General features: G+C 47.4%; 1 protein-coding gene across 1 annotated transcript in view; it reads right to left on the bottom strand.

Annotated features, from left to right (window-relative positions):
- The window catches only part of LOC115088743 (protein LEG1 homolog), a 68,216-nt gene that overhangs the window by 19,584 nt on the left and 23,566 nt on the right, over positions 1–25,066 (bottom strand). The window contains exons 3-4 of the mRNA XM_029596981.1: positions 21,860–22,047; positions 19,540–19,676 (exon numbers count right to left, since the gene is read on the bottom strand). Coding sequence (XP_029452841.1) covers positions 19,540–19,676; positions 21,860–22,047 — 325 coding nt within the window. The remainder of the gene's footprint in view (positions 1–19,539; positions 19,677–21,859; positions 22,048–25,066) is intronic.

The raw sequence follows: 25,066 nt of genomic DNA, 5'->3' as shown, positions 1-25,066 counted from the left end.
GAACATAAGAACATAAGAAAATGCCATACTGGGTCAGACCAAGGGTCCATCAAGCCCAGCATCCTGTTTCCAACAGTGGCCAATCCAGGCCATAAGAACCTGGCAAGTACCCAAAAACTAAGTCTATTCCATGTAACCATTGCTAATGGCAGTGGCTATTCTCTAAGTGAACCTAATAGCAGGTAATGGACTTCTCCTCCAAGAACTTATCCAATCCTTTTTTAAACACAGCTATACTACCTGCACGAACCACATTCTCTGGCAACAAATTCCAGAGTTTAATTGTGCGTTGAGTAAAAAAGAACTTTCTCCGATTAGTTTTAAATGTGCCCCATGCTAACTTCATGGAGTGTCCCCTAGTCCTTCTACTATCTGAAAGAGTAAATAACCGATTCACATCTACCCGTTCTAGACCTCTCATGATTTTAAACACCTCTATCATATCCCCCCTCAGTCGTCTCTTCTCCAAGCTGAAAAGTCCTAATCTCTTTAGTCTTTCCTCATAGGGGAGTTGTTCCATTCCCCTTATCATTTTGGTAGCCCTTCTCTGTACCTTCTCCATCGCAATTATATCTTTTTTGAGATGCGGCGACCAGAATTGTACACAGTATTCAAGGTGCGGTCTCACCATGGAGCGATACAGAGGCATTATGACATTTTCCGTTTTATTCATCATTCCTTTTCTAATAATTCCCAACATTCTGTTTGCTTTTTTGACTGCCGCAGCACACTGAACCGACGATTTCAATGTGTTATCCACTATGACACCTAGATCTCTTTCTTGGGTTGTAGCACCTAATATGGAACCCAACATCGTGTAATTATAGCATGGGTTATTTTTCCCTATATGCATCACCTTGCACTTTTCCACATTAAATTTCATCTGCCATTTGGATGCCCAATTTTCCAGTCTCACAAGGTCTTCCTGCAATTTATCACAATCTGCTTGTGATTTAACTACTCTGCACAATTTTGTGTCATCTGCAAATTTGATTATCTCACTCGTCGTATTTCTTTCCAGATCATTTATAAATATATTGAACAGTAAGGGTCCCAATACAGATCCCTGAGGCACTCCACTGTCCACTCCCTTCCACTGAGAAAATTGCCCATTTAATCCTACTCTCTGTTTCCTGTCTTTTAGCCAGTTTGCAATCCACGAAAGGACATCGCCACCTATCCCATGACTTTTTACTTTTCCTAGAAGCCTCTCATGAGGAACTTTGTCAAACGCCTTCTGAAAATCCAAGTATACTATATCTACCGGTTCACCTTTATCCACATGTTTATTAACTCCTTCAAAAAAGTGAAGCAGATTTGTGAGGCAAGACTTGCCCTGGGTAAAGCCATGCTGACTTTGTTCCATTAAACCATGTCTTTCTATATGTTCTGTGATTTTGATGTTTAGAACACTTTCCACTATTTTTCCTGGCACTGAAGTCAGGCTAACCGGTCTGTAGTTTCCCGGATCGCCCCTGGAGCCCTTTTTAAATATTGGGGTTACATTTGCTATCCTCCAGTCTTCAGGTACAATGGATGATTTTAATGATAAGTTACAAATTTTTACTAATAGGTCTGAAATTTCATTTTTTAGTTCCTTCAGAACTCTGGGGTGTATACCATCCGGTCCAGGTGATTTACTACTCTTCAGTTTGTCAATCAGGCCTACCACATCTTCTAGGTTCACCGTGATTTGATTCAGTCCATCTGAATCATTACCCATGAAAACCTTCTCCATTACGGGTACCTCCCCAACATCCTCTTCAGTAAACACCGAAGCAAAGAAATCATTTAATCTTTCCGCGATGGCCTTATCTTCTCTAAGTGCCCCTTTAACCCCTCGATCATCTAAAGGTCCAACTGACTCCCTCACAGGCTTTCTGCTTCGGATATATTTAAAAAAGTTTTTACTGTGAGTTTTTGCCTCTACAGCCAACTTCTTTTCAAATTCTCTCTTAGCCTGTCTTATCAATGTCTTACATTTAACTTGCCAATGTTTATGCTTTATCCTATTTTCTTCTGTTGGATCCTTCTTCCAATTTTTGAATGAAGATCTTTTGGCTAAAATAGCTTCTTTCACCTCCCCTTTTAACCATGCCGGTAATCGTTTTGCCTTCTTTCCACCTTTCTTAATGTGTGGAATACATCTGGACTGTGCTTCTAGAATGGTATTTTTTAACAATGACCACGCCTCTTGGACATTTTTTACTTTTGTAGCTGCTCCTTTCAGTTTTTTTCTAACAATTTTTCTCATTTTATCAAAGTTTCCCTTTTGAAAGTTTAGCACGAGAGCTTTGGATTTGCACACTGTTCCTTTTCCAGTCATTAAATCAAATCTGATCATATTATGATCACTATTGCCAAGCGGCCCCACCACCGTTACCTCTCTCACCAAGTCCTGTGCTCCACTGAGAATTAGATCTAAAATTGCTCCCTCTCTCGTCGGTTCCTGAACCATTTGCTCCATAAAGCTATCATTTATTCCATCCAGGAACGTTATCTCTCTAGCGTGACCCGATGATACATTTACCCAGTCTATATTGTTTGCATTTTTATATTGTTTTATATTGTTTGCATTTTTAAATAGTCAGTCAATAAGGTAGCAGTAAGTAGGCAGTGAATAAACAAGTTAGACTGTATTTTTAGTCAGTCAATAAGGTAGCAGTAGGTAGTGTGTTTATTTTTAAAAGTCTGCAGAACTGAGTGTTCTCCAGACTTTTAAAGAGCTGAGTGTTTGTATTTAATACTAACTGAGTGCTTGTATTGAAAAAAAAAAAAACAGACAAAAAAAAAAAACCCCAACCCAAAAAGAAGCCAGAAGCTAGAAATAAGCTAGGAGCAGTATATACCAAAGTAAAAAAGTTGAATAGTTCAGTTCAGTTACTCACCTTGGAAAGGTGTTGAGATAGTGTGATTGGGTTTGAATAGGGACCAACATTTGTTAATCAAGGGAGCAGTGAGTCACTCAGGCTGACTAACTGAAGTTAGACTGTTTGTATTTCCCAACCCTCCCACCCCTTGCCCACCTACCTCTAGCTCATCCCTTAATTTACAGGCAGGTGCCACTTTCACAAAAAAAAAAAATATATACCAACAAAAACTTTATTGAGAATTCGATCAGACCCCTGTAGGCCACTACCAGACACATAGTGAATTCACTAATACATTTAAAGGAAGTTAGACACATTCCTACTCCCATAGCAACCTAAAACTTAACTAGGAACTGATCAAAATTGAGATGAAGGCAGCAGTCCAGCAGCAAGAGGGGGGCTTCCCAGTCTTTTGCATCGAGTGTCACATGTATGATTTTTTACCCACTGGTGAGAAGTTGTACATGTGCATGCGATGCAAAGAGCTCCTGGCTCTCAGAGAACGAGTCCGATATCTGGAGGCTAGAGTGGCAGACCTGGAGGAGCTGAGGCAGACAGAGAGGTATATAGATGAGACCTTCAGGGACATAGTAGTCAAGTCCCAACTTCAGACTGGCAGCCCTGGTGCTGCCTTGGAGGAAGAAGGTCTCATGGTGGGAGAGCACCAACCAGGTGTAGCAGGAAAGGATCCTGTAGCAAGGACCTGCTCTCCAGGTGATGCATTATCCTTTCGCACTGAGGATATCTCCCCAAGGCCTACTGCCCAGGAGGGAAGGGTTAAGTCGGCCGTCATAGTTGGTGATTTGATTATTAGGAATGTAGATAGCTGGGTGGCCGGTGGGCGTGAGGATCGCCTGGTAACATGCCTACCTGGTGCGAAGGTGGCGGACCTCACGCGTCACCTAGATAGGATTTTAGACAGTGCTGGGGAGGAGCCGGCTGTCGTGGTACATGTGGGCACCAACGACATAGGAAAATGTGGGAGGGAGGTTCTGGAAGCCAAATTTAGGCTCTTAGGTAGAAAGCTTAAATCCAGAATCTCCAAGGTAGCATTCTCTGAAATGCTCCCTGTTCCACGCGCAGGTCACCAGAGGCAGGCAGAGCTCTGGAGTCTCAATGCGTGGACGAGACGATGGTACAAGGAAGAGGGATTCAGTTTTGTTAGGAACTGGGGAACCTTTTGGGGAAGGGGGAGTCTCTTCCGAAGGGATGGGCTCCACCTTAACCAGGGTGGAACCAGACTGCTGGCGCTAACCTTTAAAAAGGATATAGAGCAGCTTTTAAACTAGAACAAAGGGGAAAGCCGACAGTCGCCCAGCAGCGCATGGTTCGGAGAGAGGTATCTTTAAAGGATACTAATGATGCATTAGAATTAGGGCATCCCGACAGTGAGGGTCCAATAATTAGAAAAGTAGTCCAAGTGCCTGTAACTAAAAACTCACCTGAGCTAAAAAATTCTAACTTATACCTATCAATTAAAAGGCAGAATGAAAATACAAACAAAAAACAAACTTTGAAATGTTTGTATGCTAATGCCAGAAGTCTAAGAAGTAAGATGGGAGAATTAGAATGTATAGCAGTAAATGATGACATAGACTTAATTGGCATCTCAGAGACATGGTGGAAAGAGGATAACCAATGGGACAGTGCTATACTGGGGTACAAATTATATCGCAATGACAGAGAGGAGCACTCGGGAGGAGGTGTGGCGCTTTATGTCCGGGATGGCATAGAGTCCAACAGGATAAACATCCTGCATGAGACTAAATACAAAATTGAATCTTTATGGGTAGAAATCCCTTGTATGTCGGGGAAGACAATAGTGATAGGGGTATACTACCGTCCACCTGGTCAAGATGGTGAGACGGACAGTGAAATGCTAAGAGAAATTAGGGAAGCTAACCAAATTGGTAGTGCAGTAATAATGGGAGACTTCAATTACCCCAATATAGACTGGGTAAATGTATCACCAGGTCACGCTAGAGAGATAACCTTCCTGGATGGAATAAATGATAGCTTTATGGAGCAATTGGTTCAGGAACCGACGAGAGAGGGAGCATTTTTAGATCTAATTCTCAGTGGAGCACAGGACTTGGTGAGAGAGGTAACGGTGGTGGGGCCGCTTGGCAATAGTGATCATCATATGATCAAATTTGATTTAATGACTGGAAAAGGAACAGTGTGCAAATCCAAGGCTCTCGTGCTAAACTTTCAAAAGGGAAACTTTGATAAAATGAGAAAAATTGTTAGAAAAAAACTGAAAGGAGCAGCTACAAAAGTAAAAAATGTCCAAGAGGCGTGGTTATTGTTAAAAAATACCATTCTAGAAGCACAGTCCAGATGTATTCCACACATTAAGAAAGGTGGAAAGAAGGCAAAACGATTACCGGCATGGTTAAAAGGGGAGGTGAAAGCAGCTATTTAAGCCAAAAGATCTTCATTCAAAAATTGGAAGAAGGATCCAACAGAAGAAAATAGGATAAAGCATAAACATTGGCAAGTTAAATGTAAGACATTGATAAGACAGGCTAAGAGAGAATTTGAAAAGAAGTTGGCTGTAGAGGCAAAAACTCACAGTAAAAACTTTTTAAAATATATCCGAAGCAGAAAGCCTGTTAGGAAATCAGTTGGACCGTTAGATGATCAAGGGTTTAAAGGGGCACTTAGAGAAGATAAGGCCATCGCGGAAAGATTAAATGATTTCTTTGCTTCGGTGTTTACTGAAGAGGATGTTGGGGAGGTACCCATAATGGAGAAGGTTTTCATGGGTAATGATTCAGATTGACTGAATCAAATCACGGTGAACCTAGAAGATGTGGTAGGCCTGATTGACAAACTGAAGAGTAGTAAATCACCTGGACCGTATGATATACACCCCAGAGTTCTGAAGGAACTAAAAAATGAAATTTCAGACCTATTTGTTGCAGTCGGATACTGCAGGTGAGGTAGTGGACCCTTGGGCCTGCCCACCTAGGATGACAGGGTAGGCCGGGAGGCGGAGCCACAGGCTGGCGGTGTTCACCCGGGAACCAGGAACCCCCCAGGAGGAGCCCATAGGGTCCTGGAACCTTGGGACTTGGGGAATAGGCTCAATGTCCAGTGGCAGGAAAGGCCTAGGCCGGGAGTGTAGTATAGGAAGTCCAATAGTATAAGATAGTCCGTGGACCGGCTGTACAGGCCGAGGGCCAGCTGATGACAGGGCAGCGGGCAGCAGCGGAAACTGTAGCTAATCGGCTACTGAAGCAGAGTCTGTAGCAAGCTGTGGACTGAAGCAGGCTGTAGGCTGGAATGGAGTCTGTAGCAGGCTGTAGACTGGAATGGAGTCTGTAGCAGGCTGTGGACTGAAGCAGGCTGTAGACTGGAATGGAGTCTGTAGCAGGCTGAAGCAAAGTCAGGAACGAACCAAGGTCTGAGGCAGGCGGCAGGCTGAAGCGAAGTCGGGAACGAACCAAGGTCTGAGGCAGGTGGCAGGCTGAAGCGAAGTCAAAGGCAGTCCAAAGGTCAAGTCAGGAACGAGGAATAGACGAAGCGCAACTCAGAACTACTAGCCAGTAGTGAACCTCGTTGCAAGGCAAGGAGAAGGAGTCCAGACGCCGGTTATATCGGGCTTAGGGCGTGACGTCATCAGCGCAGGCGGGGCCTGACTTCCGGGAGCTGTGTGCAAAAAGTGGGCGTCCTCGCGCGCGAGGCAGCGGGGAGACGGGCAAGCAACGGCGGCCGCCACGTGGAGCAGGCAGCGCCGCCGGGGTCCCAGCCACACGGAACGTGGCGTTTCCAGCAGCGGAGGTAGGCACTGTTCAGACCTAGCGAAGGGGAAGCGGCAGAGACCGCAACAGTACCCCCCACTTTACGGCCTCTCTTGAGAGGCCCCAGTTTTCCTGGGTGATCCTGATGGAACTGCTGCAATAAGTTCTTGTCAAGGATATTGCGGCTGGGTTCCCAGGTGTTATCTTCATCACCGCAGCCCTCCCACGCCAGTAGGTATTCCCATCTACGGTTGTGGAAGCGGACGTCCAAGACCTCACGCACCTGGTAAGTGGGGTCGTCGTCGATGTCTGTTGAAGTAGGATCCGGTGGCGTACGGTGATAACGAGAGAGGACCACGGGTTTTAGCAGGGACACATGAAAGACATTGTGGATTCGGAGAGTTGAAGGCAGTCTCAGCCGATACTAGACCAGGCCCACTCTCTCAGCAACCCGAAATGGACCACAGAACCTGGGTGCAAATCTCCGTGATGGGAGGCGGAGATGGATGTTCCTGGTGCTGAGCCAGGCTCTGTCCCCTGGCTGGTAAGTGGGAGCTGGTCGTCGGTGGCGGTCGGCCGCTTGTTTGGCGGACGCTGCTGAGCGGCGAAGCTGGTTCTGAGTTCTGTGCCACAATGTCCGTAGTTGCTGTGCTGTTACTTGAACGGCAGGCGAGGCGCTGGGGCAGCCAGCGCGAGCGGAGGTCTTAGTGGTTTCCCGTAGACAAGCTGAAATGGGGATTTGCCGGTAGCGGCATGAGCCTGGTTGTTGTAGGCGAACTCGGCCCAGGGCAGTAGTTCCAACCAGTTATCCTGTTTTTCATTAACGAAGGCCCGGAGGTAGGCCTTCAGGGTCTGATTCATTCTCTCGGTCTGCCCGTTGCTCTGTGTGTGAAAGGCTGTGGAGAAGCTGAACTTTACCTTGAAGCACTTGCAGAGAGCTCTCCAATAGCGTGCTACAAACTGGGGCCCCCGGTCGGAGACTATATCTTGGGGGAGACCATGTAGCCTGAAGACATGCTGAGCAAAGAGACGGGCCAGTTCGGGCGCTGACGGAAGTTTAGGCAAGGGAACTAGGTGCACCATCTTTGAGAAGCAGTCAACGGTGACCCAGATGACCGTATGCCCGCAAGACGAGGGTAAGTCCACCACGAAGTCCATAACTATGTGGGTCCAGGGTTCGGTGGGGACTGGTAGTGATTGCAGAAGGCCACAAGGAGATCCTGGACTGGGCTTTTGACGGGCGCAGGTGGGGCAGGAACTCACATAGGAGTAGACATCCCGCCGGATGTTGGGCCACCAATAGAAGCGGTTGATAAGTTCTAACGTTCTTTCGCGTCCAGCGTGCCCTCCGATGAGGGAGTCATGAGCCCAGCATAAGGCCGTTAGGCGATCCCTGCGGGGAATTACAGTCCTATCCTGAGAGAGGACCGTCAAAGCGGACAGGCGGACCTTACTTGGGTCCAGGATAAACTGAGGAGGTTCTTGATCCTCCTCGACGCATGAAGTATGGGAGAGCGCATCCGCTCGGAGGTTCTTGGCCGCCGGCCGATATTGCAGAACAAAGTTGAAACGACTGAAAAACAAGGCCCAGCGGGCTTGGCGGGGGTTCAGTCTTTGAGCCTGTGACAGGAACTCCAGGTTCTTGTGGTCTGTGTATACGGTGGTTGTATGCAGGGACCCCTCGAGCCATTGTCTCCACTCTTCGAAGGCGAGCTTAATCACCAACAGCTCCTTGTCCCCAATGGAGAATTGCTCTCGGCTGGAGAAAACTTCCTGGAGAAGTAAGAGCAGGGGAGGAGTTGGCCAGAGTCGGAGTGTTGGCTGAGAACCGCCCCAACCGCTATACTGGAGGCGTCGACTTCCACAATGAACGGTCTGGAGGGATCTGGATGCCGGAGGCAAACATCCGAAAGAAATGCCTCTTTGAGGTCGGAGAAGGCTGCTACCGCAGCGTCAGGCCAGTTCTTGGCGTCAGCTCCCTTGCGGGTCAGGGCCGTGAGCGGAGCAACTCGATGCGAGTATCGTGGGATAAAATGTATATAAAAGTTAGCGAAGCCCAGGAATCGCTGGAGGGCTTTGAGACCCGTGGGCTGAGGCCACTTGGTGTTGGCCGCTACTTTTTCTGGGTCCATGCGGAAGCCGGTAGAGGAGATGATGTATCCCAAGAAGGGCAACGATTCAGCCTCGAACGTACACTTCTCCAGCTTGGCATACAAGTGGTTGTCTCGGAGGGCCTGAAGAACCTGTGTAACGTGGTGGCGATGGGAGTCCACATCCTTGGAAAAGATGAGCACGTCGTCCAGGTAGACTATGACATGTGAGTGGAGCATGTCACGCAGTACCTCATTCATGAGGTGCTGGAAGACGGCGGGGGCACTGCAGAGTCCAAAGGGCATTACCAGATACTCGTAATGCCCATCCCTGGTATTAAATGCCGTCTTCCATTCGTCCCCTGGGCGTATACGGACGAGGTTGTAGGCCCCTCTGAGATCCAACTTCGTGAAGATGCAGGCACCCTGAAGGCGATCCAGAAGCTCCGGAATCAACGGGAGGGGGTACCGGTCTCGTTTGGTGATGGCATTCAGGCCACGATAGTCGATACATGGCCGGAGAGAGCCATCCTTTTTGGCCACAAAGAAGAATCCGGCACCAGCAGGCGAGCGAGAAGGGCGGATGAACCCCTTGGCTAGGTTCTCCGTAACATGCTGGGACATGGCCTTCATTTCGGGTAGCGACAGGGGATACACTCGGCCACGAGGGGGCGTGGTGCCCGGCAATAGGTCAATAGGACAAACAAAGGACCGGTGCTGTGGAAGGATTTCCGCCAATCTCCTTGGAGAAAATGTCCTCAAAGCTTTGGTATGGCTCAGGTAGGAGGTGCGAGGAGCAGAGATGCAGAGGTTTGGGTGGACGTGGGAGCTGTAGACAGTGTTCAAAGCAGGCAGGACCCCAACGAACCAGTTGGAAGTTATCCCATTGAATCACGGGAGAATGCTGACGTAACCAAGGAAGTCCCAAAACCAACGGGTGCACCGCTCGCTCCAAGACGAGCAGGGAGATCTCCTCCGAGTGGAACAGGCCTGTTTGCAGTGTCAATGGGGCCGTGGAGCAGGTAATGACGCCAGGAAGCAGAGTGCCTCGGATCGAGGAGATCCGCAGAGGAGGGACCTTCTGTAGAGTCGGAAGAGAAAGCTGAGTCACCAGATTGGCCACAATAAAATTCCTCTCAGCGCCGGAGTCAATGAAGGCACGGATCTGGAGTTCTCCACCGGGGTATTTCAGGGTTACTGGTAGCGTGCAAAGAGGAGCTGATCCAGTAGTGCCTAGGTGTAGCTCCTCAGTGTAACCTAGGCATGAGCGTTTCCCGGACGCTCTGGGCAAGAAGCAAGAAAATGCCCCTTGCCTCCACAATAGAGGCAGAGGCCTAGGGAGCGACGTCTCTTCCTTTCTTCAGGGGTTAGTGGGGATCTGCCCAATTGCATGGGTTCCCCACTAGGCACAGTGGGAGGAAGAGCCTTGGGAGCAGGTGTTCTGGAGGAAGTAGACAGCTGTCGTGGGGCTCGGCGACTCGAGCGAGTTTCTCTATCCCGTTGTTGGAGACGGCGATCCACCCTACCAGCAATGTCCATTAGATCATTTAAGTCCTCAGGGAGATCCCGACCTGCTAGTTCATCCTTGATGCGGCCTGCCAGACCCTCGAGGAAGATCCCTTTAAGGCAATCATCTTGCCAAGCGACCTCCATGGCCAGGGTTCGGAAGTCTATAATGTACTCAGCCACCGGGCGTGTCCCTTGCCGGAGGTGCAAGAGCTCCGAGGCCGCGGTGGATAGGCGTGCGGGGTCATCAAAGGCAAGGCGGAAGTTAAGGAGGAACTCTTGTAGGTTCTGTAGCAAGGGATCCTGACATTCCCACAAAGGCGAAGCCCAGTCGAGGGCCTTGCCGTCCAGCAGGGAGAAGATAAAGGCTACCTTGGCTGCGTCTGAGGGAAACTGCACTGGCAGAAGAGTGAAGCGCACTTGGCACTGGTTTAGGAAACCACGGCATGTCTTGCTGTCCCCGGCGTACCGGGTAGGCGTGGGTAGCTGAGTGACTGAAGCTGACGTGGCCGCGGGTGCCGGAGGCAACTCCCGAGTGGAAAACTCTAGACGAGAGACCAACTTCCACAGTGGCAGCGAGGGTATCAATGCAGTGCTGATGTTGCTGGAGGCATTGAGCCATCCCTGGAATGGCCTGCAGGCTTGGGGCCTCCGCCGAGTCCACGGCCTTGCAAACTGTTGCAGTCGGATACTGCAGGCGAGGTAGTGGACCCTTGGGCCGGCCCACCTAGGATGACAGGGTAGGTCGGGAGGCGGAGCCACAGGCTGGCGGTGTTCACCCGGGAACCAGGAACCCCCCAGGAGGAGCCCGTAGGGTCCTGGAACCTTGGGACTTGGGGAATAGGCTCAATGTCCAGTGACAGGAAAGGCCTAGGCCGGGAGTGTAGTATAGGAAGTCCAATAGTATAAGATAGTCCGTGGACCGGCTGTACAGGCCGAGGGCCAGCTGATGACACGGTAGCGGGCGGCAGCGGAAACTGTAGCTAACCGGCTACTGAAGCAGAGTCTGTAGCAAGCTGTGGACTGAAGTAGGCTGTAGGCTGGAATGGAGTCTGTAGCAGGCTGTGGACTGAAGCAGACTGTAGACTGGAATTGAGTCTGTAGCAGGCTGTGGACTGAAGCAGACTGTAGACTGGAATAGAGTATGTATCAGGCTGTGGACTGAAGCAGGCTGTAGACTGGAATGGAGTCTGTAGCAGGCTGAAGCGAAGTCAGGAACAAACCAAGGTCTGAGGCAGGCGGCAGGCTGAAGCGAAGTCGGGAACGAACCAAGGTCTGAGGCAGGCGGCAGGCTGAAGCGAAGTCGGGAACGAACCAAGGTCTGAGGCAGGCGGCAGGCTGAAGCGAAGTCGGGAACGAACCAAGGTCTGAGGCAGGCGGCAGGCTGAAGCGAAGTCAAAGGCAGTCCAAAGGTCAAGTCAGGAACGAGGAATAGACGAAGCGCAACTCAGAACTACTAGGCAGTAGTGAACCTCGTTGCAAGGCAAGGAGAAGGAGTCCGGACGCCAGTTATATCGGGCTTAGGGCGTGACGTCATCAGCGCAGGCGGGGCCCGACTTCCGGGAGCTGTGCGCACAAAGTGGGCATCCTCGCATGTGCGCGAGGCAGCGGGGAGACGGGCAAGCAATGGCGGCTGCCACGTGGAGCAGGCAGCGCCGCCGGGGTCCCAGCCACGCGGAACGCGGCGTTTCCAGCAGCGGAGGTAGGCACTGTTCAGACCTAGCGAAGGGGAAGCGGCAGAGACCGCAACACTATTAGTAAAAATTTGTAACTTATCATTAAAATCATCCATTGTACCTGAAGACTGGAGGATAGCAAATGTAACCCCAATATTTAAAAAGGGCTCCAGGGTTGATCCAGGAAACTACAGACCGGTTAGCCTGACTTCAGTGCCAGTAAAAATAGTGGAAAGTGTTCTAAACATCAAAATCACAGAACATATAGAAAGACATGGTTTAATGGAACAAAGTCAGCATGGCTTTACCCAGGGCAAGTCTTGCCTCACAAATCTGCTTCACTTTTTTGAAGGAGTTAATAAACATGTGGATAAAGGTGAACCGGTAGATATAGTATACTTGGATTTTCAGAAGGCGTTTGACAAAGTTCCTCATGAGAGGCTTCAAGGAAAAGTAAAAAGTCATGGGATAGGTGGCGATGTCCTTTCGTGGATTGCAAACTGGCTAAAAGACAGGAAACAGAGAGTAGGATTAAATGGGCAATTTTCTCAGTGGAAGGGAGTGGACAGTGGAGTGCCTCAGGGATCTATATTGGGACCCTTACTTTTCAATATATTTATAAATGATCTGGAAAGAAATACGATGAGTGAGATAATCAGATTTGCAGATGACACAAAATTGTTCAGAGTAGTTAAATCACAAGCAGATTGTAATAAATTGCAGGAAGACCTTGTGAGACTGGAAAATTGGGCATCCAAATGGCAGATGAAATTTAATGTGGATAAGTGCAAGGTGATGCATATAGGGAAAAATAACCCATGCTAAAATTACACAATGTTGGGTTCCATATTAGGTGCTACAACCCAAGAAAGAGATCTAGGTGTCATAGTGGATAACACATTGAAATCTTCAGTACAGTGTGCTACGGCAGTCAAAAAAGCAAACAGAATGTTGGGAATTATTAGAAAGGGAATGGTGAATAAAACGGAAAATGTCATAATGCCTCTGTATCGCTCCATGGTGAGACCGCACCTTGAATACTGTGTACAATTCTGGTCGCCGCATCTCAAAAGAGATATAATTGCGATGGAGAAGGTACAGAGAAGGGCTACCAAAATGATAAGGGGAATGGAACAACTCCCCTATGAGGAAACATTAAAAAGGTTAGGACTTTTCAGCTTGGAGAAGAGACGACTGAGGGGGGATATGATAGAGGTGTTTAAAATCATGAGAGGTCTAGAACGGGTAGATGTGAATCGGTTATTTACTCTTTCGGATAGTAGAAAGACTAGGGGGCACTCCATGAAGTTAGCATGGGGCACATTTAAAACTAATCGGAGAAAGTTCTTTTTTACTCAACGCACAATTAAACTCTGGAATTTGTTGCCAGAGGATGTGGTTAGTGCAGTTAGTATAGCTGTGTTTAAAAAAGGATTGGCTAAGTTCTTGGAGGAGAAGTCCATTACCTGCTATTAAGTTCACTTAGAGAATAGCCACTGCCATTAGCAATGGTAACATGGAATAGACTTAGTTTTTGGGTACTTGACAGGTTCTTATGGCCTGGATTGGCCACTGTTGGAAACAGGATGCTGGGCTTGATGGACCCTTGGTCTGACCCAGTATGGCATTTTCTTATGTTCTTATGTTCTTATCTTTCCCAAAGCACTGAGGGAGGCAATATTCAGCCATTGAGTGGCTTGGCTATTTAACTGGATAAACTTATCTGGCTAACTAGCAAGGTATATTCAGCAGTGCGGTCACACCACTGAATATACACAGCTATCTTATACCAGAGGTAGCCACATATATTAACTGGCTAGCTCCAATTATTGGAGTTAGCCAGTTAACTTATGCAGATAACTTCACTTCTCCCCGGAATGCTCCTGACTTATCCGGCTAGAATTTAACTGGATAAGGGCCTCATTTTCCAAGCCACTCGCACGCGAAAAGTCCCTTATCGCGTGTGATACCAGGATGGGGGCGGAGTCCGCCCCGGAAGAGGAGGAGTCTGGGCGTCACCGGGGCCAACTCTGCGCCGACACCGTGGACAGCAAAAAGGTAAGGCCCTTTTTGCTGCCTATTTTGCTCCCAATAGCTACACCTCCTATGGTGGCGCTATTGGGTGCGAAACCGGCAGCGATCGCACCGCGACGGTGCGATCGCTGCCGGCTAGTGCAGGCCCGCCCCCCATTTCGGCCCCCCGCCCCTCATCTTCTAAAGTATCGCAGGCCTGCGATACTTTAGAAAATGAGGCCCTAAGTCTCTAAAAATGCCGGTTTTGCCATTTAGACGGATAGTTTTTCAGTTATCCATCTAAATGGCTTTTGAATATCAACCTTGAGGGAGATTAAGTTAAAAGGCAAACAGTTTAAAGCCTGTTGGCTAGGGAATTTCGATGAGAGTAAATAGGAGTTGTGTGCCAGGTCCAGAGGATTTCAGCTGGGGTTGAGATAAAGAGGAATTAAAAAGGAAGGATTGCTGGGGGATAGCAGAACAGCATAGAGATGTGAATCGTGTCCTTGATCGTCTTAACGATCGATTTCAGCTGGGAGGGGGAGGGAATCGTATTGTTGCCGTTTGGGTGTTTAAAGTATCGTGAAAATCATGAAAATCGTGAGCCGGCACACTAAAACCCCCTAAAACCCACCCCCGACCCTTTAAATTAAATCCCCCACCCTCCCGAACCCCCCCCCCAAATGCCTTAAATTACCTGGGGGTCCAGCGGCGGTCCGGAACGGCCTCCTGCAATTGAATCGTGTTGTCTTCAGCCGGCGCCATTTTTCAAAATGGCGGCGCAAAATGGCGGCGGCCATAGACCAACACGATTCGACTGCAGGAGGTCGTTCCGGACCCCCGCTGGACTTTTGGCAAGTCTTGTGGGGTTCAGGAGGCCCCCCCAAGCTGGCCAAAAGTCCCTGGGGGTCCAGCGGGGGTCCGGAAAACGATCTCCTGCCGCGAATCGTTTTCCGTACGGAAAATGGCGCCGGCAGGAGATCGACTGCAGGAGGTCGTTCAGCGGCGGCTGAACGACCTCCTGCAGTCGATCTCCTGCCGGCGCCATTTTCCGTACGGAAAACGATTCGCGGCAGGAGATCGTTTTCCGGACCCCCGCTGGACCCCCAGGGACTTTTGGCCAGCTTGGGGGGGCCTCCTGAACCCCACAAGACTTGCCAAAAGTCCAGCGGGGGTCCGGAACGACCTCCTGCAGTCGAATCGTGTTGGTCTATGGCCGCCGCCATTTTGCGCCGCCATTTTGAAAAATGGCGTCGGCTGAAGACAACACGATTCAATTGCAGGAGGCCGTTCCGGACCGCTGCCATTCCGAACCGCCGCTGGACCCCCAGGTAATTTAAGGCATTTGGGGGGGGGGGTTCGGGAGGGTGGGGGATTTAATTTAAAGGGTCGGGGGTGGGTTTTAGGGGGTTTTAGTGTGCCGGTTTTCCTGCCCTCCCCCTTCCCCCGATTTACGATTTTTTGACGATAAATCGGGGGAATTGGTATTGTATCGTGGCCCTAACGATTTTTGACGATTTAAAATATATCGGACGATATTTTAAATCGTCAAAAAACGATTCACATCCCTAGAACAGCAAGCTAAAGCAGCCCACCCTCCATATCCATGGTAGAAATTAGCAATGGAATTGTACCTAGGGTTTAACAGGGGCTAGGCGTTAGGGATCATTTCATAGTAGCAAGGTACCTCAGCAGCAAATAAAGGAAATAAGTCACAAAAATTACTCAGGCAGAGATGCTTAGGATGCTGGTACATTGGTTGCTGCATTGATGACTAGACTCAGGCCCCTGAGATCAGGAAGGGAATGAGGAGGGGACTGGTTTATGCAGATCTTCATTCCAGTAAAGAATATTGCTGTCAGAGTAAGACACTATCAGAGCTATTACACACATTCACACACGCACAGACACACAAACACATATGGTATAGTCAAATGGGAAGGCTACCATCTCATTAGGTTGGGTACATTATGTTTGGTAATAAGTGCATTGAATTTTACTAAGGGTACAAGTATCCTTTGTAGATGAGGTATTATATTTACTTTATAGTATTTTGAAGTTACTGTAATCAACTGTATTAATTGTACCAGTATTTAGTTGTTCCTGACAAAATAAAGCTGCGGCCTGTTCCCCCACTCTGGTTAAACTGAGTCTGGTGTTTCTTCACAAGGGGAGCTGGGTTGGGAAGAAAAGAAGCTGGGGGGGGGGGGGGGGGGCACGGCACGAGGTGCGGGCACGAGGTGAAGGATATGGTATGCCCATGCTATGATTTTAAGCCCTTGTTAAATCCAGAGTTCTAGAAAAAAAATATCTCATCCACAAAGCTCTCCACAACCAAAGCATGCACTGGTTCACGGAACACCTCACCTATCACAACTCAAACACCAATAAAGGCAACAACATAGTAGGGATGTGAATCATTTTTTGACGATTTAAAATATCGTCCGATATATTTTAAATCGTCAAAAATCGTTAGAGCCGCGATACAATAACAATTCCCCCGATTTATCGTCAAAAAATCGTAAATCGGGGGGAGGGGAAGGGGGAGGGCGGGAAAACCGGCACACTAAAACAACCCTAAAACCCACCCCGACCCTTTAAAATAAATCCCCCACCCTCCCGAACCCCCCAAAATGCCTTAAATTACCTGGGGTCCAGAGGAAGGGTCCCGGTGTGATCTTTTACTCTCGGACCTCCGTGCATTGTAGAAATGGCGCCGGCGCTATCTTTGACCTGTCATATGACAGGTCAAAGGTAGCGCCGGCGCCATTTTGTTTTTTTGTCCCCCGACGTCAGGAGCGTAGGAGATCGCTCCCGGACCCCCGCTGGACCCCCAGGGACTTTTGGCCAGCTTGGGGGGGCCTCCTGACCCCCACAAGACTTGCCAAAAGTCCAGTGGGGGTCCGGGAGCGATCTCCTACCGCGAATCGTTTTTCCGTACGGAAAATGGCGCCGGCACCTGGACCCCAGGTAATTTAAGGCATTTTGGGGGGGTTTGGGAGGGTGGGGGATTTATTTTAAAGGGTCGGGGTGGGTTTTAGGGATGTTTTAGTGTGCCGGTTTTCGATTTACACGATTTACACGATATTTAAAAAACCCAAACTGCGACGATCCGATTCCCTCCCCCTCCCAGCCGAAATCAATCGTTAAGACGATCGATCACACGATGCACATCTCTACAACATAGAGCTACACTCAACATTCCCTCACCTAAACTATCTAAACTTAGTTCCACCAAAGCTCGGGCTATATCCTTAGCTGGACCCGTTCTTTGGAACAAACTCCCTCCCTTCCTACGGCAGGAACCTTGCTCAAAAAAATTTAAGCAGAATCTAAAAACCGGCCTATTCAGGCAAGCATTCCCAGAATAGCCCTCCCTCCCCCTCTAGTCCCTTTTCCTCTTCTTATCCTGCCATATTTAATTATTTATTTAGCTATGTAAGTAAACACCAGTCATGTAAATAGTTATTTCTGTGAGTACATGTACTTTTCCTCCTACTTTTCCTGCATATATTTACTGATAAGCTATTTAATTAGACATCCTTCCTGTAATTCGTCTCTGTTCATATACCTGTACATCGCTTTTACTCCCTTATGCTTTATGGTTCCCCACTTATATGTTATGTTACATTGTTCGCAGGTTTTTTTTTCCTGTATTATGCTCATTGTTCCTTGTTCTCTGTAAAGCTCGTTTAGCTGCTGTTTTGTTCTATGTGAACCGATGAGATGTTCCCAACGTTCATCGGTATATAAAAGCTTATAAATAAAAAAATAAATAAAATTATAAATATTCTTCTTTTGGAAGCTAAACAAAAAGCACTGAGATTCCCATTTTGAGCTCTGATTTGATATTTCATATCTGAGGATATATTAGTGTTGGGGGGAAAACTTTCAAACTGCCCGCATTGGGGAAAAGTCTCTGGGTACTTTTTACCCGCAGGCCTTGCACCAATTTTCGAAGAAAATGTGCATGCACACTTTTACTTTCAAACTCGCCCACAGACACAAAATACTAGCAGACATTTGCACCTGCTTTGTCTGTGGGCAGATTTTCTTTGGAAACTAATGCCTGTAGTCTTGAAAATACCATAGATGCCCTGCTATTTTCTGATTCCACCCGAAACACACTTCTTCCTCTTCCCCGCAGGAACACCTCCCCTAAATGCAGCCATAAGTACAGTTCAGTGGTGAGAGACAAGGACAGATTATCGTTATGCAGCATCATTTTTGGATAACTTTTATCCTGGTTCTAAGGAAAGCTGCCACCACATTCTAATTGTCCACAGTATCAATATGGCCACCAGAATGCAATGCTCTACAAGTGGCACAGACAGAGCTGCTTTCTTTTTCAGTGATGTCAAGGAGCTCTTTTCATTTCCCTCATAATTGAGCCTGTAGGAATTGCAGTACTGAATTCTGTTTGCAAGTCAAAGGAAACAACAGGAGCAAAAAGTGAAAAGCTCCAAACTGCTGTTTCCATGGATTTATGCCGAAGTGAAACACAATGGGGTCGATGCAATACAGTGCGCTCAGCCGAGCGCACTGTATAACCCGCACTCCGACGCGGGTTAAATAGGCACTAATCCACCCTCTAATGCCGTTGGACGCGGAGTGGATGCAATGGCGCTCATCACATGCAAATGCATGTGAATGAGGCTATTACTCATTCACTCCACATGCAAAAAAAAAGTGTGCGTCTCAGATGCACATTTTGCTCTCAGATATTAACGCCTGCCTCCTTGCTAGCACAACTCCCTAATTTCGGTATTGCATGGCACCCCCCCTTGCAGGCACCATGCTCGCGTTAGGAAAGCGGGCGCTGACTTTTCAGCGCCCGCTTTCCGCACTTTTTATTGCATCAGCCCCACTGTTAGTCATCAAAGCCAGTACCAGCTCATCAACAGAACAGCTTTCCCATTGTACACTAGTAATGTACTGCATGATACAGTTTATACAGAAGTTGTGCACATACTACTTACTTATTATTAGTTATCATTACTATAGTGCTACTAGAAGGATGTGTCCAGGGTCTCCAGCTTATAGCTCTACCCCTGTCACAGAGGTGCAATTTATATCATTCACAGTGGTACATCTTGCAGTCATTACACAACATATGTACCTTCTTCAGTTTCTCTAAAAGACATGCAAGATGCAGCCTTCAAAGAACACCTTACCAGAAAGCATTGTCTTTCATTTTGTTTCAGTTAATGTCAAAATATTACTTATTTGTGTTATTTGATTGCAAATCACCATAGGAAGACTTTTTGGAAAGGCAATTAAGAAATGAATCAATTAAATACTAAATGATGTGTGGCACTGTATGTTGTGGTGGTGTTGTACAACAAATAATGATTGGGGCAGTGCTGGGGAGGGAAGCGATTCTCAGCAGGTAGGGCCTAGTGCCCTATTAACATTCAAAAAGTTGATCAGCTCCAAACTGCTATTATAAATCATCACATTGCACAAAGCAGATCAAAGACAGATTTTATTATTTAAGATTGAAATCTCAGGTTGCTCGGGGTAACAAGCATTTTCTGAAATACTCAGCCAATGAGAATACTGGTTTTCCATCACACAACTGCTGGTACTTGTACCTTTAGATAGCAGCCACATAACATCTGTAACAAATACATCTTACCTTTTCTGACATTTTGGATTTGCAACTGCGATTGATGCCTCGTGTGCCATCCACATGTAATGTAAAACTTCATCCAGTTCTGGAGAAAACATACCATTTGCTATGCTATCTGGTGGAATATTGGATGATTTCAAATACTAAAGCAAAAAAAAAATTATTTTTTTTTGCAAGCTGTTAAGAGGAACATCTCTGAAATAAATACATTTTCATGTGCAAAGGAATACATTTTTAAAAGGTGTTTTCTTTTAGGAATTTCTTTACTTGTACTTTAAAAATGTTGCCAATGGCTCTGTGAACACTATGAACAAATACTACAGCAGGGCCGGTGCTTCCATTGGGCAAACTAAGCAGTTGCCTAGAGCGCCAACATTTTTGGGTTGGCAAAATTCACTAGCACAAGGTCCAGAGGGGGGAAGCTGTTCTACCAAGGAAGGGAGCAACTGTGCTAGAGCTGCTGCCAATAGGTAAATTGGGGAGGGGAGGGGGTTGAAAACATAACCAAAACTTTGTCTAGGGCACCAAATACTCTTGCACTGCCCTGCACTATCGTGAAAACTGTTGATGAAGAAGATCATCCAGGGGACTTTTGCAATGTCACTGGTCCTTGTATAAAGATGGTTCATTACGATATGGTAGAACTGAGACTGCCTGCTGTGGAAAGGGAATGCAAGTTTGGGGGTTTCATGGTGCCTTCCTGAATAAGGACTTGGGCTCTGGAACTTCCTGTAGGAGAATCCTTAAGAAGCTTGACCTTTGGGATCACTTTTCAGGTTATAACAAAAGCCTAACAAAAAGGCAGGGGCTGCAGATTTGCTAATTTTGGCACTAAACTGGAAGGTTTGTGAGTCCTTGATGTATCCATGGGAAACCATTTGTTGGAGATCCTATGAAACCTGTCGTTTAGGCCTTGGGGTTAACCTTCTCTGAGGTCAGTAATCTGTGGGCCAGTGAACGAGAAAGTGACCCAGGCAGCTTTAACTGGATACTCAACAGGACAGAGCTGGATAAGTGTTCTGCTGAATGTGGGCCACTTAAAGATACCCAGGCAACTTTCGGACAGATACTTTGATGACCAGCTAACGTTAACAGGGGAGTGCTGAACATTACCAGTGCTCACCAGCTAAAGTTTAGCCCAGCTCCTGGAATCCCCTCCCCACCCCCATTATCAACTCTTTTTACCTGGCTAAATTTTGTCCAGATAAAAAGAGTTAGCTAGCATTTAACTGGGGAGAAGGGAAAAATATGTCCACCTCGGGTTTTGGTTGGGTAACTCGAAAGGTTACCTGCACAGACTCTTTGATTATTACCCCTGGGAAAATTGCCTCCTGAGATTTCCCCTGCATCTCCTGTGGTTGCTTTTTCAGCCAAATTATGAAAATCCCAAACTATGTGCATTGTGACCACCCCTGAACTAATCCCGCCTGCAAGAATGCCACCAAAGACAGTCAAGGTAAGAATACGCGCTGCCAGACAACATGTGAAAGTTTTACTCACATGGAGGGCGAGCAGCTTTCAAAAAAGCTCATTTCCCACAGGCAAAACACTGTTTTACTAGGCTTTGATTATTACCCTCAGGACTTGTAAAAATAAAAAGTAAGCTGATGGTATAATCCAGAGGAATCAATTCCATTCCAAACCCCTAAATATCTAAAGCATTTTCAGCACTTCTTGCCCTGCATTAGTTACAGAAACCCTTCACCTCAAATGAAGGGCAAGAATATAAAAGGCAATGGTGAAACAGCCCATGGCGTTTCCCTCTTGAATGTGTTGGTCCAAGCAGGGGGACGCGGGCGCTTCTGTATCTGCTTATTTTGACACCAGCTTCGAGGTAGGAGGGGATACCAAAATAATAAAGCCCCGCATGGACTTTCTCTCCTCCTAACCTAACACTGCCCACGTTTGAAAGCAGGGGGAGGGGATGCACGGCCTGTAAAGCAGGGCACCTACTTTAACCCAGACTAAGGAGAAAGGGGCCAAGACTCGGACTGTGCGTCGGCGCAGGTAAACACCCATTGACCCCTGTAAAAACTTTAGAATATTGCCAGCCCCCCCCCCCCATAACGATCAATCATTATTTATATGTTTCCCTTGTGAGACTTTCCTAAAGCTGCCGCAGAAATATAATAGGGCACGAAATGAGACTCTTCCAGCTGAACGGGGCAGAGCTCGCGGGATTCCCACGAAAATAAACATTTACCTGTACATTGTTATATAGTTAGCAATGCACTGCCAATTGGCAGTGCATTGCTAACTATATAACAACTGAGAAGGAAACTTGAAACTACTGACAAGAAAAAAAATAAAAATGCAGGTCTGTTACCTGAAAAAATTGTTTCCATTTGTCCATCACATCTGGAAAGGACGATTGGCAATGGTCGATGCTGTAACAAAAGTCTTCAGTGTTCTGTCCTGGTGGTACAATTTCTAGGGGCTGTGGAGGCAAATCAGCAAACATGCCAACAGCAGCAGCAGAAAGAAAGGGTATGACAGACAAATAGTAGTTCATGCCTGTAAAAAAGAATTACATGGCTGTAAATAGCTTTTACTTGCATTACATTTTGGGGTAGGTATTGAAAGAATAGCTGGCTAGTGGCAATCTAACTGAGAGATGCATCAAGCTACACTAGGGCTCTAAATCATGTTAAAGTGTATATCATGCAATATTTGCTGTTTATCACATGACATAGCCCTGCCACGACGACATATGCCATGTTTTGCATAGCCCTACCCAGATTCCCTCCCTTATTACAATTAACTGCTTTGCATGCAATTTGCATGCATGAATTTTGAAAATCCATGCAAAGCAGCTCATGAAAACCGATGTGATAAGTTATATGAATGTCAGTATAGAAAAGTTTTTAAATAAATGAAAAGGCAATCTGATGTTAATAAATTCATCCAGCCGATTTAGAAAGTTGTCAGCCACATCAATTTAACAACTCCTAGTGAGGAAATGTTAATCTAACACGAGAGCCTCGAGACCCTAACGTGGGTCCCGAGGCTCCCTCGTTAGATTTAAAGGCTCATATAAAAACAATAATACCCGTTAAAAATAGAAAAAAAGGTAGGGGGAGGGGGGTCAAAGCTGACCACCCTCCTCACCAGGGGCTGCCACTTGAAATAGCCCTGACTTCCCAAGTGAATAAAATATAAATGCGGTGTTTACACAATGACAGCCCTCCCCCTACCCCTTTCAAAATTCAATAAAGTATATCCCCCACTCCCCTTTCAATACTAATATGTTCCGCCTGGTTCCTCCCAGTCCATCCCCCCTCCAACCCCTTCCCAATGATAAAAAAGATTTGTTGGGGTATAGGGTCCCCCCAGAATCTCCCTCCCCCAATCCCCCATTGGTTTCTAGTAGTGAACCCCCCAATTCCCAAACCCCCTCCTGTTCCCCCTAACCTCTAAATCCACCATTGTATCCGGCATTGGGACCCAGTCAGCTCCATTTTTCAAAATGACGCCTATCTGACTTTGCCATACTCACATGACTGGGGCAAAGTCCATGCACTGGACCACAGCCACGTGAAAGAGGTCTGGTGACTGGGGCAAGATCAGGTTGGCACCATTTTGAAAAATGGTGCTGATCGGGCCTGAGACTAGGTGGTGCTCCAGGCCCCAAATCAGGATCCAGTGGTGGTTTTGGAGGTTAGGGAGAACAAGGGGGGGGGGGGGGGAGTTCACCACTAGAAACAAACAAAGTTTTATAACACTTGGAAAGAGAGGTTTTGAGGGAACTCTATACCTCAACGAATCTTTTTTTTTTTATCATTGGGAGGTTGGTTGAAGGTGGGTGGAAGGGGGGACCTGGCAGGCATATTAGTATTGAAAGGGAAGGAAGGGATACATTTTATTCAATTTTGACAGGGTTGGGGATGTCTTTGTGTGAACACCACATTCATATTTTATTCACTTGGGATGTCGGGACCGTCTTGAGTGTTGGCCCTGGGGGGGAGGAAGGAGGTCAACTTTGATCTTCCCCAAACACCTTTTACTATTTTGAGTAGTTTTTAAAAAATTATTATTACATATTCCTTTAAGGAGACGGTAATCCCATGAGGTTGGGACCATCATGCTGAAAGGGTTGTTGCTGTGCTGTTTTGCCCTGCAGTGTTTGGCTGTGAGACAAAACAATGCGGGATACATCCACGATATTAGTGGGACCCCTCCCACGAAAAAGCATTGAAGCTTAGTGCATCTAGCTTTAAGTTAGCCAGGTAGACTTAGCTGGCTAACTTAGATGGGATATTCAGCTGCATGGCTATGCAGCTGAACATTCCCAGAAAAATCACTACTTTGCTGGATAAGTCTTAGGGGCCAATGCAATAAAAGTGCATAGAAAACACGCACCTATCCACCTCTCCTGGGCATGCGATACAATATGTTAATGAGGTGCTGTGCTAAAAAGGACATGCTAGGGCTAAATTGTGCATCCCTAGCGCATCCTTGGCATTGAGCGCCCAAGAGATTTGGTTTTGTGGGATTGGAAAACGAATGCTGTTTTCGAGGGTCCGTTTTCCTAATCCATGCACAGCCACAGGTTAGGGAAATGGATGCTCATAAATTGAGCGTCCATTTTCTTAACCTGACCACCATGAAGATTTTTTTTTCCTTGATGCTGTGTTGCATCCGTCAGTCTCAGACGGCTTCAACCTCTGTGCCTCACCTTTCTCTCTGCTCTCCCCGCTAGCCTTGTGAAGATGGCTACCGCCGCGTCTGCATGCCGCTCTCTCCGGCGTCCCCGGAACGGCAATGGCAAGGCTATCTGCCATGTTTCTCCTGAGGGCCTCCTAGGGTGCGCACTCGCACGCCACCCACGTCTTTATCCACGTCATGGCGGGAACCTCGGGGGCGTCCCCCTCGAGTGACGTCACGCCATCTGGGTATTTAGCCTGCCCTTCGTTTGCTAACAAATCGAGTTAGCAAGGATTGGATATGCCTCCGGTCTGAGCTACTCTGCCGCTTCCATGCTGCCACTGGAAGCTCTCTCTGCCCTTTGGGGTATTCTCTAACCTGGGTACCCGCTCCTTGGGGGCCCTTTGCTTTCTTTCAGGTGCCTATCTGGGATACCAGATACTCACTCCTCGAGGGCCTGCTCTCCCTGCCTCGGTGCCTGTAATCCAACTACTTCTGCCTGCTGGGATCTCCATCTATACAGCTAGCAAATTAGTGAGTAATCTAATTTGTCAGTCTGTCTCATCTACAGCTCTGCATTGGGAACCTGCATCCGGAACTCCCTATACTATCATTGTGAGACGGGTCTCCTCTGCCGAGGACCCCTGGACTGCTACCACTGGATCACCTCACTACTGCCACCTCTGGTGGTATCATTCAGCTGTATAATAAAAGACAAATCTCTGTGTTTGCGTGTCTCGAGTCTAGCCTAGTACTGTGGTTCCTCATGGGGCTCCGCCCCGTGGGAGTGGCCATCACCACAGTACCCAAGAATCAACTCCAACACCTCAAAACCATAACAGATTGCTAACTCCATGGATTCGGCTCAGCTCACCGCAATGCAGGCCAT

The sequence above is a fragment of the Rhinatrema bivittatum genome, chromosome 3 (assembly GCF_901001135.1).
Source record: "Rhinatrema bivittatum chromosome 3, aRhiBiv1.1, whole genome shotgun sequence".
NCBI classification, from domain to species: Eukaryota; Metazoa; Chordata; class Amphibia; order Gymnophiona; family Rhinatrematidae; genus Rhinatrema; species Rhinatrema bivittatum.
This window is presented reverse-complemented; position numbering and strand designations above follow the sequence as displayed.